This window comes from Lutzomyia longipalpis, chromosome 1 (genome assembly GCF_024334085.1).
Source record: "Lutzomyia longipalpis isolate SR_M1_2022 chromosome 1, ASM2433408v1".
Taxonomy (NCBI): Eukaryota; Metazoa; Arthropoda; class Insecta; order Diptera; family Psychodidae; genus Lutzomyia; species Lutzomyia longipalpis.
This window is the reverse complement of record NC_074707.1, coordinates 27,102,074-27,119,640: the sequence shown is the minus strand read 5'-3', so window position 1 is coordinate 27,119,640 and position 17,567 is coordinate 27,102,074. Positions and strand designations below refer to the sequence as shown.

The window sequence follows — 17,567 nt, the reverse complement described above, 5'->3', positions numbered from 1 at the left end:
TGTGTTTCTTTCAGTGTACCAATTTTGTGAGAGCAAACTAGGACGTAAATTAATTTAAATACGCGCAAAGTCGGGAAAAGTTGAAAAGTCATACCCTAAGAAATGTTTGGAAGGCCATATCTCGAGAACGGATCCATAGATTTTCATAAATTTTTTTTTGTTTTAAAGGTCTCGAAGTCAGCTATAACATATCGAAAAATAAAAAAAATTTATGTCGCCATTTTCGAAAAATTCGAGTTCGAAATTTTCGAAAACTTTGTTTTCGATTGTAGCGCCTCTTGCGGTCATTTTTCGAAGTTGCAATGTTCTAGACATTTGTAGGGTTTCACGAAACCTTTCATTTGCGCTTGAGTTGATCAAGATCGGACTTGTAGAACCCGAGATATGACATGCCTACTTTGGAAGGCTATATCTCGAGAACGGATCCATAGATTTTCTTCATTTTTGGCATGAAGCTAGATAATATGGTCAGCTACAACATATGAAAAAATGAAAAAAATTTATGTCGTCGTTTTCGAGATATTCATCGAAAACTAATCGAAAATTTTGTTTTTGATTTTTGGCCCTCTAGCGGTCACTTTTGAAACTTCTGATGTTCTAGAGAGTTGTAGGGTTTGTTGAGATCTTTCATTTGACCCCGGGTTGATCAAAATCGGTCAAGCCGTTTTCGAGTTATGGTCGATTTTCGATGAAAAATTGTGGCGGCCATATTGACTAAACGGCTTGACCGATTTTCGAAAATGAGGTATCGTTGGAAAGCACTTGATGGGCCCTACAACATATAAAAATTTCAGCCCTCTAGCTATAATAGGGGCTGAGATATAACGAAAACAAAATTTTGAGGTTATCCAAAATGGCGGACGGAGGGGTGGAGGGGTGGATTTGACTTCATAATCGGATTTCTTCAGGTCGATATTTAAACTTTGCCGTTTACCGCAAGTCTCTATCTATCACCGTTCTCTTGCAATTTAGCGTTGTACTACGGCCGGACGGACGGACGGACGGACGGACGGCCGGAAAAATTTTTTTTTGGCGCATACGTTTTTTGGAATGTGGGGACCCTAATTCGTGCTCATCCCAAGTTTGAGCCCGATCTGACGACTTTCGATTTTGCTCGGTACACAAAAGCTGTGTCTGAAAGAAACACAGCTAAAACCAAAATGAAATTTCCTAAAAAGGTTCTTATGTAAAGGTTATACATAGGTAGGTACTTATACCTATTATCGCATAGATAAAATTACTAAAGTCATTCTGCTATTTAATTTCAATCAAAATAAATCGATTGATTAGATATAATATAAAGTTAATTTCATTCATTTCATTACAACCTGGCTAAAAAAAAACATAATAAAGATTGACCATGAATGCAAAATGAAGCTAAAAATTCTGAAAAATCTGTTTCAGAATATGAAAAATATGAAAAAAAAGGTGAAAAAATTAAGTAAAATTTTTGCTACAAGTGATAAATGACAAATATTGCATATGTATGTAAAGTGCTGCTCTAGTGTATTGGAACGTTTATACATATTGTAGCTCTTGAAATTGAGTTTTGTCGCGTATTTCCGATGGTATTTATTCAGTCAGATTTTGAAAGCGTCTGTGCTAACATTAGCCAAACAAGTTCTTTATTTAGAATAGTTAAAACTAAGTGAATTATATTTTTTTCAAATAATCGCACACAATTTTTAGCTATGGCAACTAATAGCAACATCATTTAACATAACGATGATGAAGTGAATCCTCCGGATTTTCTCAATAAGAATTTTTTTGAAGAAATTCTTCGAAAATCTGAAAATGACGTTAATCTCCAGGTTTTGTTTTTATATATTTTTTTAAGTAAATTAATTAAATTTTCATGAAAATGTGCATTTACGTTAGGTAAAAAAAACTCGAAGTACTACCGGGTAGTAATCCAGGCGATCACTTCGGCAGTGTAATGTTCAAAGCTATTGCTTCTTGCATTTCAAAGGAAGGAAAAGAGATTTCAAGATCTCTTATTGCTAAGATAGCACCTGTTGCAGATGGAGTAAAAATGGACATGATAGGAGGACTTCCGATATTTGATCGGGAAATAGAAATGTATACGAGGATCCTGCCTCAAATGAAGACAATCTGTGAATTAATTGGAGATGAAGAAGATCTAGCTCCAAGGTATAAATCTAAAAGATTTCTTTAACTTTTTCAGGAAAAAAAAAAAGATTTTTTTTCAACTTTTCAGGTTGTTATATCATTCTAATAATCCCCAAATTATTGTTCTCGAAGATATTCGAAAATATGGATATGAAATGCAGTACAAATTTTATGATTTTAACAATACAGTGAAGGTTTTGAAGAAATTGGCTAAATTTCATGCTCTTTCTTTTTACATGAACGACAATGTAAGTTAAGTTTGTGTGAAGATTCATGATGGAGCAAAATGTATACCTAAAGATCTTTTTTTTACAGAAATATGTGTACAGAACCGATCTTACCAAGTATACAACAATAATGAATGAAGCCTTATTTAAAAATATGAAGGCTCTATTCGGAGGATTTGATTATCTTAGTGATGAAGTAAAAAATTGGCCTGGTTTTGAAGAAATTTCAGAAAAACTCGGAACCCAGACAAATACTTTTGTACACAGAAAATAAAAGTTCGTAGCATTGTTCGTCAAATTTCTTCAAAAGGTTCGTAACTCCAATGCTTTTACATAGGAAAATTCACCTCCAGGTTCGTATAATGGGGTCAACCTCCCTGGGAGTGAGACCCCATTTTACGAACATGGAGGTAAATTTTCCCATGTAAAAGCATTGGAGTTACGAACCTTTCACGAAATTTGACGAACAATGCTACGAACTTTTATTTTCTGTGTACAAAAATTGGTAGAAGTCTACCACCCAATGCCCGAACCTTCACAAAAATGACATTACAGAAGAACCCCTTGATGGATTTGAGTGAAATTTTTTTTAAAAGTTAGATAATAATGTCTACTTTTAATTTTGATGAAATTTGGGCCAAGTGTAACTTATAAAAATTAAATGGTCAACGCCTGAAGTTAGGGTACCCTATTTGTAACATAAGGGTATCACATAAAAAACATTAAAAAAGAACCACGTGACCGATCGGGATGAAATTTTTTTTGAAAGTTAGGGGACATGATTAGCTACCATTTGAATCCGAGTTTGTTCAAATCGGTCAACCACAGGCTGAGATATACTCGAAAGTGTATTTTTTCACTATGGTTCACTAGAATGGCTGTCACGACTGAACCGCTTGACCGATTTTCGAAAATTTATCAGATTTGGAAAGGGAATTAAATTACCTTTCCAACGATACTCTATTCATCAAAATCGGTGCACTAGCGGCCGAGATGCAAGGGGTCAAAGTGAAAAATTGTAAAATATTGAAAAAAGTATCTTCTACCTAGTTTTACCAAAATGGCTGCCAAAAGCGAACGGATTGACCGATTTTTAAAAATTTACCAGTTTTGGAAAGGTGAGAAATGTACCTTTCCAAAACTGGTAAATTTTTGAAAATCGGTTAATCACAGCCGAAGATATAGGCATTTGAATTTTGCCTTCAAAAATATCCCATTTTAGCCTTGCCCGGAAACTTTTCGCGGGTAGTGTATATATATAAACTGATTAGATTCACTTCAAAGTTGGTTCTTTTTAATCGCATCCTTTCAAGTTCTGGAATTACAAAAGAAAATCAAACTTCCCCATTCTACTACTACAGACTAGATTAGTGGAAAATAACTTGACTCCCACTCTTCACTCATCACACAATGATAAAAACCAAAACGTATGTATGTAAATGAGCTAATATACTCATTGGTTACACACACTTGCGATAAAAATTATTCCTCGTATATAAAAATAAATATGTGATGTCTAAATCATTTACTTTTAGTTGATATCTAACGCCCAACAGAGGAGCACTGAAAGTGTCTTATTAGAAAACCATTAAACGATATATTTAAAGTTCGTTCATAAAACTTTAAGGATGCCAGATTCAAATCATTACAATAAGGATGAAATTAATCCGCCCGATTTCCTGAACCAGGATTTTTTTGAAAATGTGCTTAGAGAGTCAGAAAATGATAAAGCTCTTAAAGTAGGTGTACATTCTACCAATTGAGTTCTTAGCAAATAATTATAAAATGTTGTTTAATATTGCAGATAACACAACTCAAGTTGGTTCCTGGAACAAAACCTGGAGATCATTTTGCCAGTATTATGTTCAAAGCAATTATCTCTTACACCTCGAAAGGTAAAACAATTGAAGATCGAGCACTTGTAATTAAAACAATGCCCGTAGAGGAGGGCATAAAAAAGGACATGTTGAAGGATATGCCCATTTTTGATCGAGAAATTGATATGTACACGAAAGTTCTACCCGAAATGATGCGAGTAATGGAGTCAATTGGTGATAAGGAAGTACTTGCACCGAGGTAAATTGAATTTCAAAGTCAGTGTCATTAGAAAAGTAACATTTTGTTTATCTTCGTAGATTAATTTATCACAGCACTGACCCACCAACACTTATCTTTGAAGACATTACAAAACTCGGTTATGAAATGCACAACGGTTTTTTTGATTTTACCAACACCGTATTAATTATTAAGAAATTGGCTAAATTTCATGCGGTCTCTTTTTACATGAATGATAATGTAAGTTACTGAAACATTTAAAATTGCTTTTAATTTAAAAAAAAAATCTCTCAATGATTATTTTTTTGTAGAAATACAATCACATTGATATAGCAAAGTATAAGACAATTACTGGAGAAGAAATGTTGGAGAAGATGAAAGTTTTTTTTGACGGATTTGATTACCTCAAAGAAGAGGTAGAAAATTGGCCGGGCTATGAAGTAGTTGCGGAAAAGCTTGCAATTCAGAATGCCACATTCATGGAGAAAATAAGAAAAGTTTACCAACCGAATCCTGAATCCTCTATCAATGTGCTCTGCCACGGAGATTTTCATGTCAGGAACATGATGTTCATTAAAAATGGACAAGATATCAAGGAAACAATGTTCTTAGACTATCAAGTTTCATTTTGGGGATCACCAGCCGTGGATTTAATTTACGTACTTTATGCAGTTGGAAATGCTGAATGTCGAAAACGACGTGAAGAATTGCTTTCGATTTACCATGGAGCACTCACAGAATATCTAAATAATTTAGGATGTCTAAAGAAACCTCCGTCCTTGCTGGAGCTTAATATTGAAATGCTGAAGAAAGGTGCAATGGAAATGTTATGGAGTATATGTTTCCTACCATTCTTCCACATGGACTTTACCAAAGTTGACATTGAAGATTTTGTAAATCCAACCCCGGAAGTTATGGGACGTATGAGAAAAATGATGTACACCGATGAAAATATGGTTAAGATCTTAAAAGTTGTACTTCCAGAACTTTTATACAAAGGAATTTTAGCTTGAATTCATTAAATAAACTAGATTATTACCTTCGCATTTTTTAAAATTGTTTAAAAAATTTGTCAACAGGTGTCATATTTAAAAATTCTTTTTTATGGTTGTTTTTCCTCTTAATCAAAATCATCATTAATCAAAAAGAAAAAAAAACGGGACAATAAAATGAGATAAAGCCAAATTTTACAATTAGTTGCGTAATAAATAAGAATCTTACTTTCATATATGTATGATAAAGCTTCCCATATGTTTTTTTGAGACACACGCACACACAAATCAAAATTTAAGTTCATACAAGAAATATGTACCCGCGCATACAAGTACCATTATATAATTATATTGATGAAATGAATGAAAAAAAGCTCTTAATGGTGGCCAAATTGTCCAGTTAAAATTTGACTCTCGTCGGAATAGCACTGAAGAACTTTCGGAAAAAAACTAATAATTTTTAAGTGAATTTAAAATTAATTTTTTTGTAACATTTTATTAAAATGGCAGAAACTAATGGAACTATCCATTTTAACAAAGACGAAGTGAATCCTCCTGACTTTTTAAATCAGGAGTTTTTTGAAAATGTTCTTCAAACGTCCGAGAATGATAAAGCACTCAAGGTAATAACAAAGTTTTTTTTTCTGTTACGTAGTCGATAACTCATACACCATGTGCTTTACAGATAACGCAACTCAAGTTGGTTCCTGGAACAAAACCTGGAGATCATTTTGCCAGTATTATGTTCAAAGCAATTATTTCTTACACAACAAAGGGTAAAACAATTGAAGATCGGTCCCTTGTAATTAAAACAATGCCCGTAGAGGAGGGTATCAAAAGGGATATGTTGAAGGATATGCCCATTTTCGACAGAGAAATTGCCATGTATACACAAGTTTTACCGGAAATGAAGAGAATTATGGAGTCGATTGGAGATGACGAAGTGCTTTCCCCAAAGTATTTTAATTTTAATAACTTATAATTTCAATTTAACTGAAAATCAAACTTCTTCATTTCTTCACAGGTTAATTTATCAGAGCACTGATCCACTCATTCTCATCTTTGACGACATCACAAAACATGGCTATGAAATGCATTATGGTTTTTATGATTTCGATAATACAGTAAAAGTTTTAAAGAAATTGGCTAAATATCACGCACTATCCTTTTACATGAATGACAATGTAAGTAAAAGAAACACTAAAAGATACTTATTTTTTCTTTTAATAAATTTTAAATATTTCTTATATTCGAAAAGAAATACAACACTTCGATTGATATGCAAAATTATGCAACAATGATGTCATCAGATATGTTTGAGAAGCTAAAGGTGTTCACCGAGGGATTTACCTACCTAGCTGATGAGGTGAAAAATTGGCCTGGTTACGAAGCAATTGCAGAAAAGCTCGCAACTCAGAATGTAACATTCATGGAGAAGTTGATACAACTTTATCAACCAAATCAAGAACCGAAATTCAACGTGCTTTGTCATGGTGATTTTCATATTAAAAACATGATGTTCATAAAAAATGGACAAGATATCGATAAGACCATGTTTCTGGACTTTCAAATAAGCTTCTGGGGATCACCTGCTATTGATCTCATTTATGTTTTTTACGCAATCGGCAATGCTGAATGCCGAAGGCGTCGTGGTGAAATTCTCGCAATTTACCACGCAACCCTCACGGAATATCTGAATCGCCTGGGATGTCTGGGAAAGCCACCATCACTGCTGGAACTCAATATGGAAGTTCTAAAAAGGGGCGCCATGGAACTTCTATGGGCTGTTGGATTCCTTCCATTCTTATGTTTGGATTTTACAAAGATTGATATGGAAGCTATTGTAGATCCTTCTCCTGAAGTAATGGGTAACATGAGGAGGATGATGTATAAGAATGAAGAAATTGTAAAAATATTGAGAGAAGTTCTCCCCGATCTTTTATACAAAGGAATTTTAGCTTAAATATATTTTTGCTTTTCAATTTCAATAAAGAATCAAAGCTTATAAAATTGACATGGCGTACTTAAAATTATAAATATGTAAAATATGTACATAAAATTCTTTGTTAAAATAAAAATAAAAGAACCAAACCTTTTTATTACTTTATAGTTATAGACGTGTTGTATAGATATATGGAACATATAGTATTGAATTTATAATTCCTCTTCACATGTGATGCTAATTTTATGTAGTCTCGCGATGACAAGCATATTTTGGTAACCACCACAAGCATATAGACGATTTTTTTCATAAACTAACTCACATTTTTTGCTCCCACCAAGGTCTTTTAGATAAATACCAGTGAAATAAAGAGTGGCGCGCAACACTGATTGCGACGTCGCAAATTGACTGATGGTTCAATCAGTTGAATTCAAGCTTTTGTTGAAGAAACACAGAAAAGCTTTACACCTCTTTCTTATTTATAACTTCGATAGTCAAAGACTTAATTGGTAAAAATATTTTGTTGAAAAATGGCAGAAACAGTGGAAAATGGCAAAGGGCCAATTCAGTTCAATAAAGACGAACTTACCCCACCAGATTTCCTCAATGAAGAATATTTCCTTAATATCTTACGAGGAGTTGAAAATGACAAGGCGCTAACGGTGAGAATTTATTTGATTTTTATTTAATGAAGTTTATTATTAAAACACAATTTTTCAGATAACGAAATTCGAAATGGTTCCTGGCACAAAACCTGGAGATCATTTTGCGAGTATTATGTTCAAAGCAATTGTCTCCTACACATCAAGGGGTAAAGTAGTATCTGGAAGGTCTCTAGTTGTGAAAACAATGCCTGTTGAAGAGGGATTGAAAAAAGAAATGTTCACTGAAATGCCAATTTTTGACCGAGAAATTGATATGTATACAAAGATTCTTCCTGAAATGAAGCGTCTTATGGAATCTATCGGTGATCACGAAGAATTGGCACCAAGGTAAACTATTTAATTTTCTAACTAAATTAAAATTTTACTATATTTTCCTTTTTTTTGTAGACTGCTCTTCCACAGCACAGATCCCTTTGTCTTGATATTCGAGGATATTACCAAGTTTGGATATGAAATGCATGCAGGATTTTTGGACTTTGACAATACTGTTAAAGTTGCGTTGAAGCTTGCGAAATTCCATGCTCTTTCATTTTACATGAACGACAATGTAAGTTTGATTTTTTAATTGTTTGTAAGGGTTTCATGATACTAGCAACTTAGAACTAATCTTTGGATTTCAAATTTCAGAAATATGCAAATAAAATTGATTTCCCAAAATACAAAGGGATCATGCTTACGGAGAAGACAATCGATAAGTTTCAAGTATTTGTTGATGGGCTGGGTACAATGGCGGAGGAAATAAAGGACTGGCCAGGTTATGATAAAATTGCCGAAAAAGTTGCAAAAATTAAAGGAACCTTCCTGAAGACTCTGCTGGAAGCGTACAAACCTAATCCCGAACCCGGATTCAATGTGCTCTGTCATGCCGACTTTCATATCAAAAATATGATGTTTATCAAAAACAAAGAGGATATTGATAAGATATTTTTACTCGACTTCCAAATGTGTTTCTGGGGAACACCAGCACTTGATGTCACATATTTACTATACGCAATTGGAAATGCTTCTGTAAGGCAACGGCGCGGAGAACTGGTGAGGATCTACCATAATGCCTTCACTGATTACCTCAACCGTCTGGGATGCTTAAGAAAGGGTCCATCTCTACTTGAATTAAACATTGATTTAGTCAAAGTTGGACATCTGGAAATACTACTTGGCCTGTGTTTCTTACCATTCTTCTGCTTAGATTTTACTAAGGTTGAAATGGATGCGGTCATTGAACCCACACCTGAAATGCTCCTCGAACTACAGAGAATGATCTACAAGAATCCCGAAGTTATTGCTATTCTCAAGGAAGTTCTTCCTGTACTCCTCTACAAAGGTGTTTTGGATGATTAAATTTTTAAGAAAATAATACAAAATCTTGATATATAAAGTAAATTCTTAAAACGGCCTATAAATCAAATTTTAGAATATTCTGCAAACTTTCAAATCTTCTTTCTATTCATTTCCATTTTTGTTTAATTACAGTATTGCAAGAAAATGTAGTATTTTAAAAACTGCCATTTCTTTAAGGTACCTAATAAAATTTTATAGTGAACACAATTTCTTTGACTCTTTGAAATTATAGTATATTAGAAAAGAAATAAAAAAGATTATGAGGTTTTTTTCTTAATTTTGAACATTAAGAAACCATTTCTTTTTTAACGGTTTTTTTTTGCTGTCGTGAAATATTTTTTTGGGTGCAGAGTAAACAAAACATGCTTTACTAGCACAACTCTCAATTTTATAAAAAAAAATCATTCTTATCTTTTTTTCCTATTTTCTACAAAATTACATATTAGACAAGAACAGTACAAGAATATCTCACAAAGATTTAGCACTGATAATAAAGTCTTTGAAATTTCACACATTTTCATAATGATATAATGAAAATACACGTATACATAAGTCAAGTAAATTACTTCCATGGTCAAATAATTTTCATTAAGCGAGTTGGCATATGAATATGTATTTAGAAAATTTAACAAGAAAAAAGGTAGCAATAAAACAATAACTCCAACTCCAATGAATTATCTTCAATATCGCACAAAAACGCTCCCCAGGAAACAGCATTCATTTTATCGCAGTCAAAGTGTTTAGTCAGTTGATCAATTTGCTCCCGAAAAGACATTATCAGGCACCCACAGTTTGAATTGAAACGTTGTTGAGTAAACTTGTGCGATCATCTGCAATGGCTGAAATTGAGACGAATATTGTGCCAAACGGTGATTCCAATAATCACGTAAATCTCGTCAATGGGGAGAAGAAAGAAATGAAGATGGACTTCTTCGAGATGACCACTGTGCCCCCAGAGTGGCTGAATAGGGAGTATCTGGAGAAAGTTTTTCGTGAATATGAAAACGATCCGACTCTCCACGTAAGTCCCATATTTTTTTTTGATCTTCACCTGACCATTTCTGTGTGTTATCGCTACTTATCACCACCCATCCAACTCATCCAAAAATATGTACACCTAAATTAATCACGAGAGCTATCGGGGTTTTCTATCGCAAAATTATGCAATGATGTTTTATTGCTCTCTTTTAGATCTTCGAGTGCGAGATTGCTCCTGCCGCAAAGCCAGGAGATAACTTTGCAAGTGTCGTATTCAGGGCTAAATTAAAATACACGAGCAAGAACAAAACTGAAGCCATTTCAATTATTATAAAAGTCCGACCATTTTTGGAGGGCTTCCGAAAGGAACTCCTCGGGAATATGCCGTTGTTTGAAACAGAAGCTGATATGTATCAAAAAATCTTACCCGAAATGCAGAGACTTCTCAGTCAGACAGGCGATAAAGATGTCATTGCACCAAAAATGATTTACTACAACGGCGAACCAGAAATTATTATTTTTGAGGACATTGCCCCGAAAGGATATGTAATGCGCCATAAACCAATGAATTTTGAAAATACAAAAAAACTCATTCAAAAACTTGCAAAATTTCACGCGCTTTCCTTCTACATGTACAATGAGGAGAAAAAGGAGTTGGATGAATTTAAAAATGGACTTATCACAACAAAAGCACCAATTGATTTCTTCGTGCAGGGCTACTTGAATGCTGTTAAGTGTATAAAAGAATGGCCAGGGTATGAAGAAATTGGGGAGAAGATGGAAAAAATTGGTCCACATTTCTTGAAAAAACTCAGAAAATCCTACATCCCCAATAAGCCAAATGATGGCTTCAATGTTCTCAATCATGGAGATTTTCATATAAAAAATTTGCTCTTCATCAACGATGAGAACGATGATATCAACGAGATTTCATTTGTAAGTTTTTTGCTTAAAGGCATATAATTTTAAATGAACTATAATTCCTTATTTTATTTATTGCAGATTGACTTCCAAATTTCAGTGTGGTGTAGTCCGGCAATTGATCTAAACTACGTTTTGTACGTTAATGCGTCAACTGAAACAAGGGATAACCACAGGGACGAATTGATTCGTATTTATCATACAAAATTCTGTTCGTTCCTTGAAGAATTGGGATGTCTCAAGAAGCCACCAAGCCTTTTGGAATTGCACATTGAATTACTGAAAAATGGATTTTTTGGTAAACTCCTAAAAGTCATATTTATTTTTCTGTAATATTAATATTTTTTTGTCTCTTATAGAGGTGCTCCTGTCCATACAATTTATGGCAATGTTTTACGCAAATTTCGAAGAAATGGCAAAGGAAGATTTAAGTGACCCAAATCTAATGGAAAAGATGACGAAGAAACTTTACACGGAGTCACCAATGCGACCTGTCCTCGAAAAGCTCATTGTGCAATTTTTGCACAAAGGATATTTTGAAATTTAAATACATTAAATAATGTTTTAGTTCAGTGATTAGACAAATATAATTCAGTTACTTAAATATAATATGAAATATGTAGTAGGAGAAAAGGAAAGTTAGTAAATTTCTTATCACATATAATAAAATTTAAGAAAAAAATTAACAACAGCCATAAATTTCGTAAATACGGCGAAGAATTTGTGGTACAAATGTGTGTTGTGAACATAAGAGGCATTAGTCATGCTCGAAACATTAAAATGTTTAAAAAAAAATCGAGTTAATGATCAAGAAAAATTGCTTAAAAATGTAATATATATGACTGGGAATGCAAATACCTTGATTGGGAATGCAATTTCAAGGACAGTTAATTCCCTAAGGATTTAAAGCAATACACATAAAGCAATGAATTCTCTTAATATTTCTGGAAAAAATTAGGGGAGAGCGGGGTTAATAAAGTCACTTAAGGGTTTAGAAAAAGCTCAAAATATCATATTTCCCAAACAGATAAAGTGAAATGCATAGCTCAATTCTTTAGGATATTTCTTGCCCTACAACTCTTCCTCAGATCATTTTGTTTTATCTAGCTAGGAAATATGATATTTTAGACTTTTTCCAAACCCTTAAGTGCCTTTATTAGCCCCGCTCTCCCCTATATTATTTTTTCCAAATTTCTATATCTATCAATTTTTAATTCTTTAAATTTTAACCTCTTAGATGTGATTTTTTGTTGTTGCTGAACCAGCTAAAAGCAAGAGCAATGTATTTACTCTTCTTGTCGTGCTTTAAAACCTTTTTTTTTCTCTTCTCAATCTTTTTTCCCGTTTTGATGGTGCTTTGTTGAAATTCCCAACACAACGGTCTTCTCCCAATTTAATATAGTTGTGTGTATACAAAAACCCATCAGTCGGTGTTCAATTTTCATTTGATTTACACGTACTATTTGTCCAAAACTTGTGCTTCAAAAAATGGCTGATGAGACCGATAGGAGTCCTTCAGGGAAAGAAAAAAAGTTCAAAACTGATGGTGAAGCCAATGTGGAACAAGACTTTTTCAAGAAAGCCAATAAAACACCTGAGTGGCTAAATAATGAATATATAGAGAAAGCTCTGCGTCAATACGAATACGATCCAAATCTACAGGTGAGTTTTATGCCCTTTTTTGGGCTCCAGCAATTCTTTATCAATTCGCTTATCATTGTGTCACATTCCACAATGTTACTTACTTAGTTATGATAAAAATAAAGAATTCACCAATCAAAACCACGATCCAAACATGTATCATCTTCCAATAACTAATCAAATCTTTTTGATCTTTGTAGATCACTGCGTGCGAAATTGTTCCCGCCACAAAAGTGGGAGATAATTTTGCAAGTGTCATCTTCAGAGCCAATATCACGTATGTAACAAAAGGAAAGACCGTTACTACAACACTTATAATGAAAGTTGCGGATAGTCAAAAAGCTTTCATGCAGGATGTACCACTATTCCAAACGGAAATCAATATTTACCTGAAGGTTTTACCGGAAATGCAGAGACTCCTTAATCAATTGGGCGATAAGGACATCATGTTTCCCAAGATGATTTATCACCACATCAATCCCGATATAATAATCCTCGAGGATATTGCTTCCAAGGGATATGTGATGCGCCACAAGCCAATGAATTTAGAAAATACGAAAAAAGTTGCTGAAAGGCTAGCTAAATTCCACGCATTATCCTTTTATTTGTACCACGAGGAGAAGAAGGAACTCGATGATTTCAAATTTGGTCTTGTTACAACAGCCACATTGGATACAATGAATTTTTTTGCAGATGGATTCATGAGAGCTGTACGATGCGCAAAAGAATGGGAAGGATTTGCTGAAATTGCCGAGAAGATGGAGAAATTTGGACCTCATTTGATGAAAAAAATACGCGATGTCTACATTGTGGATAAATCAGAGGGAGCCTTCAACGTTCTAAACCACGGGGACTTTCATATTAAAAATTTGCTTTTTATCAACGGTGAAAATGACGATGTTCAAAAAGTTTCTTTTGTAAGTTAATTTAACACAAGAATTTGGAATTTAAGAGAGTGATCTATACATATTTCTTTTTCCAGATTGATTTTCAAATTTCCGTCTGGGGCACCCCTGCCATTGATCTAATGTATGTCCTTTACGTAATTGCATCTACCGAAGTAAGGGATAACCATGCAGATGAACTCATCATGTTGTACCACACAAAATTCTGCTCTATTCTGAAACAATTGGGATACCTCAAAAAACCACCGAGTCTGCTTAATTTAAATGTTGAACTGTTAAAGAATGGAGTCCTTGGTATGATCTAAAGTTAATCCTTGTTTATAAACGATTGCAATCTCACAATGATTTGTCCATTTCTTTTTTTTACAGAAATCATTCTGTCCTGCCAATTCATGGCAATGTTTTATATGGCTTTCGAAAGCTTAACACCAGAGCAAATGAGTGACATGGAATTGCTGAGCAAGAAGATTTACAATGAATCAGGAATGCGACCAATTCTCGAAAAGCTCTTCGTAAAATTCCTTCACAAAGGATACTTTGAAGTATAAATAGTTTTTGTGCTCTATTCAATTTATGTATAAAATTTGTCGCTTTTATTATTGTTGATTTAAGTAAAATTTATGTGCATGTATATTAATAAAAAAAAATGTGAATGAACTTTCTTTAGCATCCAAAATACATCTCGTAATACACAAGTTAGGAATGCCTATTTCATAATATTAAGCAAAATGAGTGGGGAGTTTATAAAAACTTCCTACAACGTGTTGTTTTATTTACCTAATTTCATGGTCACTTTTTTTTAGTTTAATATACATACCTACAACATGTGTATGTATGTGTGCTACAATGAGATAAATCTCACGACTTTTTGTAATTCATTCTCTCTTCAATAATAATGATAGTAATTTTCTACTCGTGAGTACCTCGTATCCGGCTCGCCAAAAAACATAAATATTTACATACTTATACAGAGAGCAATGATTTGCATCTTTTTGTATATAGGTAATATGCTACATGCCATATATGGCGCTGACTCTATGACTTAACTTCCCACACCAACTAAATAAAAATGATATGACACATGAGACTCAACGCAATAGAACATCGCACATTTATGGGTCAGTTTGATTTCATCAGTTGTTGGTGACGGTGGTCTAATAAAAAAAAAAGAGAACTTGAGAGTTTTTCACGAAAAAAAAATTTGGAAGAATGAGTGCAGAAAATGGGCAAAAGGCAGCTGAAGCTCCAAGGATCATCAATGGAGAAGCCAAGAATAACGATCTTTTTGAAACTGTTTTAGAACCACCGAATTGGCTCAATCAGGACTACCTCGAAAAAGCCCTTAGAGACCACGAACATGATAAATCACTCACGGTAATTCTTTTAACTTCTTTTTATGTAACTGTGTTAGATATTTCTTTACTGAATTGTGAAATAATTTATGTTGAGATAAATTGTCTAAGTGAGACATGATAAGATTTTTATATGTCTACTCTACAATTTTTTCAGAATGTTCAACTCAAAATTTTTGCTAATGTTTTGTGATATTCATTTTCTATTCGATGAGTGACTTTTCGTGTGGGTATATGCTTTAAATAAATTAGGAAAGAAAAACTATTATAGGAGTAATCAAGATCACCACAATATCAATTAATTATGTGTAATTACTATCTTGTACCATGAATAGGTAAAAAGAAGTGATTTCACGTATGATTCAACAGTATTTTTGAAGCTTTTGAAATAAGATTTTCTGCTCATAGAAAAAGTTAATTCTTCAAATTACTAAACAACAAATTACTACTTCTCTTCTTTTTTATCTTTGTAAAGATCACCGATTGTAGCATCGTTCCAGCTACAAAGCCTGGAGATAACTTTGCAAGTGTAGTCTTTAGGACTCACATCACTTTTACATCCAAGAAGCATCCTGCTCCGGGTGAAAAGGTGTCCTACATTATCAAGGTTAAACCCTTCCATGAAGGACTCAAGAAAGACATGATGGGAGATGTTCCATTCTTTGAAACAGAAATAAAAATGTACACAACAGTATTACCGGAAATGCAGAGACTTTTGTCGCAAACAGGTGACAAGGACATTATAGCTCCAAATATGATTCATCATGGCCTGAATCCTGATATTGTAATCTTTGAGGACATATCAAAATATGGCTATGTAATCAAGCATGATGCATTGAATTACGAGGGTACTCATAAACTCATAGTAAAGCTCGCAAAATTTCATGCTCTGTCGTACTACATACAAAACGAATCAATTTTGGACTTGACTGAATTTGATAATGGACTCTTTTCAACTGGTATTGCCACGAAAATGGAATTCATTCCACATAGCTTCAATAGTTTTATTGAATCTGTTAAGGAATACGGGGGATTCGAGGAAATTGTTCAAAAGCTTGAAGCTGTTAAGCCAATCTTTATGAAGAAATTGGCTACTATCTACAGTCCTAACACAAATGGATTCGGTTTTAATGTACTTAATCATGGAGATTTTCACATAAGAAATCTCCTTTTCCGCTTTAATGGAGATGATAGAGATGATATCGATCACATATCTTTCGTAAGTAAATCTACTTTTTTTAAAAATACGTTTAGAACGCGTTAAATTTTTTCTTCTCATCCTAGATTGACTTTCAAATTTGCGTTTGGGCCACTCCTGCAATTGATCTGTACTACGCACTATATTCTATGGCATCAAATGAAGCTCGTGAAAGGCAAGACCTTCTAACAGCATATCATAATCAATTCTGCTCCGTTTTGTCTGATTTGGGCTACTTGAAGAAACCACCAAGTCTTTTGGACCTTCACATCGAACTCCTGCGTCATGGCTTCATGGAAGTTTTCATGGCGTCTTGTTTCCTCCCAATATTTTTCATGGACTTTGCTGCATTTGCCGAAGAAGTTAAAGATAAGCAAACAGATGGTTTTGAGGCTATGCTCGAAGTAACGAAAAAAATCTTCCAGCAGGATACCCTAAAGAAAATTGTTACTAAACTTTTATATAAATTCTTATACAACGGCCATTTAGAATCACCATAAAGCGTAATTGAGCCTTAGAAAAAATGGAAATTAATGATGTTTTTAAAGAGGTGTAACATGTCAGTTTTTTGTAAATTTTACAAATAAAATTTTTACGCAATGAAGATTTTTCTCCTTTCTTGTACCTACATTTAGTTTTTAATTGATAAGTAATTACTTATCACAAGGACACTAATTGTTATGGTTTTTTGTAGTTCTAATAAAATAAAAAAAAATGGACACGTTTAGTGCCTTAACGTAAATTATTTAATAGCAAAAAAATTATATTGTGTTAAAAACAATTTCTTTTCTAGTCATTCATTCATAGGCGAGCGAAATTGTTGAAAAAGCGTGGACTATAATTAGAATAAAAGATTTTAAAAATAGCATAGCCGCAAGTAAAACTATATTAAAAACTACCCTTTTGATGCTCAGGTTGTTGACCATACTATTCTAGCTACTAAGAAAATACTACTAAAGCTGTCTGAATAGTATCTACGTAATTTAATGTTTAATTATAATTAAAGTTTTACAAAAAGTGTGTTGATGCGGTGTTTCATTTTAGAGGTCACTATAAAATTTATTGTAAAGGAAATAATAAAATCCTGGTAAAAAGAAAGTAATAAATGAAGATCTCTTAATTGAATGCCCTATAAAAGGCCAGAAATAATAGAAGATTGTAGCAGTAGCTTTGTGAATTTCCTTGTGGTTTAGTGAATTGAGTGAATTGTGCAAAAATGAGTG

The 17,567-nt window shown here is 33.5% G+C and overlaps 5 protein-coding genes across 8 annotated transcripts in view; 4 read left to right on the top strand and 1 right to left on the bottom strand.

Annotated features, from left to right (window-relative positions):
* Nucleotides 1-17,567, bottom strand: part of LOC129797484 (protocadherin-23) — a 953,251-nt gene that overhangs the window by 551,361 nt on the left and 384,323 nt on the right. The window lies entirely within an intron of this gene.
* On the top strand, nucleotides 2,791-5,458 carry LOC129797607 (uncharacterized). Of its 3 annotated transcripts, none has more exons than XM_055840359.1 (5): nucleotides 3,580-3,784; nucleotides 3,893-4,096; nucleotides 4,162-4,433; nucleotides 4,493-4,652; nucleotides 4,724-5,458. In XM_055840359.1, exons 2-5 carry the CDS (start codon nucleotides 3,986-3,988, stop codon nucleotides 5,423-5,425), a joined length of 1,245 nt encoding a protein of 414 aa, XP_055696334.1. In that variant the 5' UTR covers nucleotides 3,580-3,784; nucleotides 3,893-3,985; the 3' UTR covers nucleotides 5,426-5,458. The 3 variants fall into 3 exon arrangements, with proteins under 3 accessions (XP_055696336.1, XP_055696334.1, XP_055696335.1); XM_055840360.1 differs by having other exon boundaries at nucleotides 3,580-3,788; XM_055840361.1 differs by having other exon boundaries at nucleotides 2,791-4,096.
* On the top strand, nucleotides 5,463-9,556 carry LOC129797409 (uncharacterized). Its single transcript, XM_055839974.1, has 8 exons — nucleotides 5,463-6,027; nucleotides 6,090-6,361; nucleotides 6,429-6,588; nucleotides 6,663-7,361; nucleotides 7,874-8,008; nucleotides 8,067-8,338; nucleotides 8,399-8,558; nucleotides 8,639-9,556. Exons 1-8 carry the CDS (start codon nucleotides 5,908-5,910, stop codon nucleotides 9,347-9,349), a joined length of 2,529 nt encoding a protein of 842 aa, XP_055695949.1. The 5' UTR covers nucleotides 5,463-5,907; the 3' UTR covers nucleotides 9,350-9,556.
* On the top strand, nucleotides 9,663-16,948 carry LOC129797350 (uncharacterized). The gene is made up of 8 exons (XM_055839842.1): nucleotides 9,663-10,370; nucleotides 10,541-11,263; nucleotides 11,330-11,546; nucleotides 11,608-11,792; nucleotides 13,090-13,725; nucleotides 14,974-15,168; nucleotides 15,622-16,365; nucleotides 16,431-16,948. Exons 1-8 carry the CDS (start codon nucleotides 10,185-10,187, stop codon nucleotides 16,842-16,844), a joined length of 3,300 nt encoding a protein of 1,099 aa, XP_055695817.1. The 5' UTR covers nucleotides 9,663-10,184; the 3' UTR covers nucleotides 16,845-16,948.
* Nucleotides 12,663-14,451, top strand: LOC129797599 (uncharacterized). Its single transcript, XM_055840347.1, has 4 exons — nucleotides 12,663-12,910; nucleotides 13,090-13,806; nucleotides 13,872-14,088; nucleotides 14,164-14,451. The coding sequence occupies exons 1-4, from the start codon at nucleotides 12,737-12,739 to the stop codon at nucleotides 14,340-14,342; spliced, it is 1,287 nt and encodes a 428-aa protein (XP_055696322.1). The 5' UTR covers nucleotides 12,663-12,736; the 3' UTR covers nucleotides 14,343-14,451.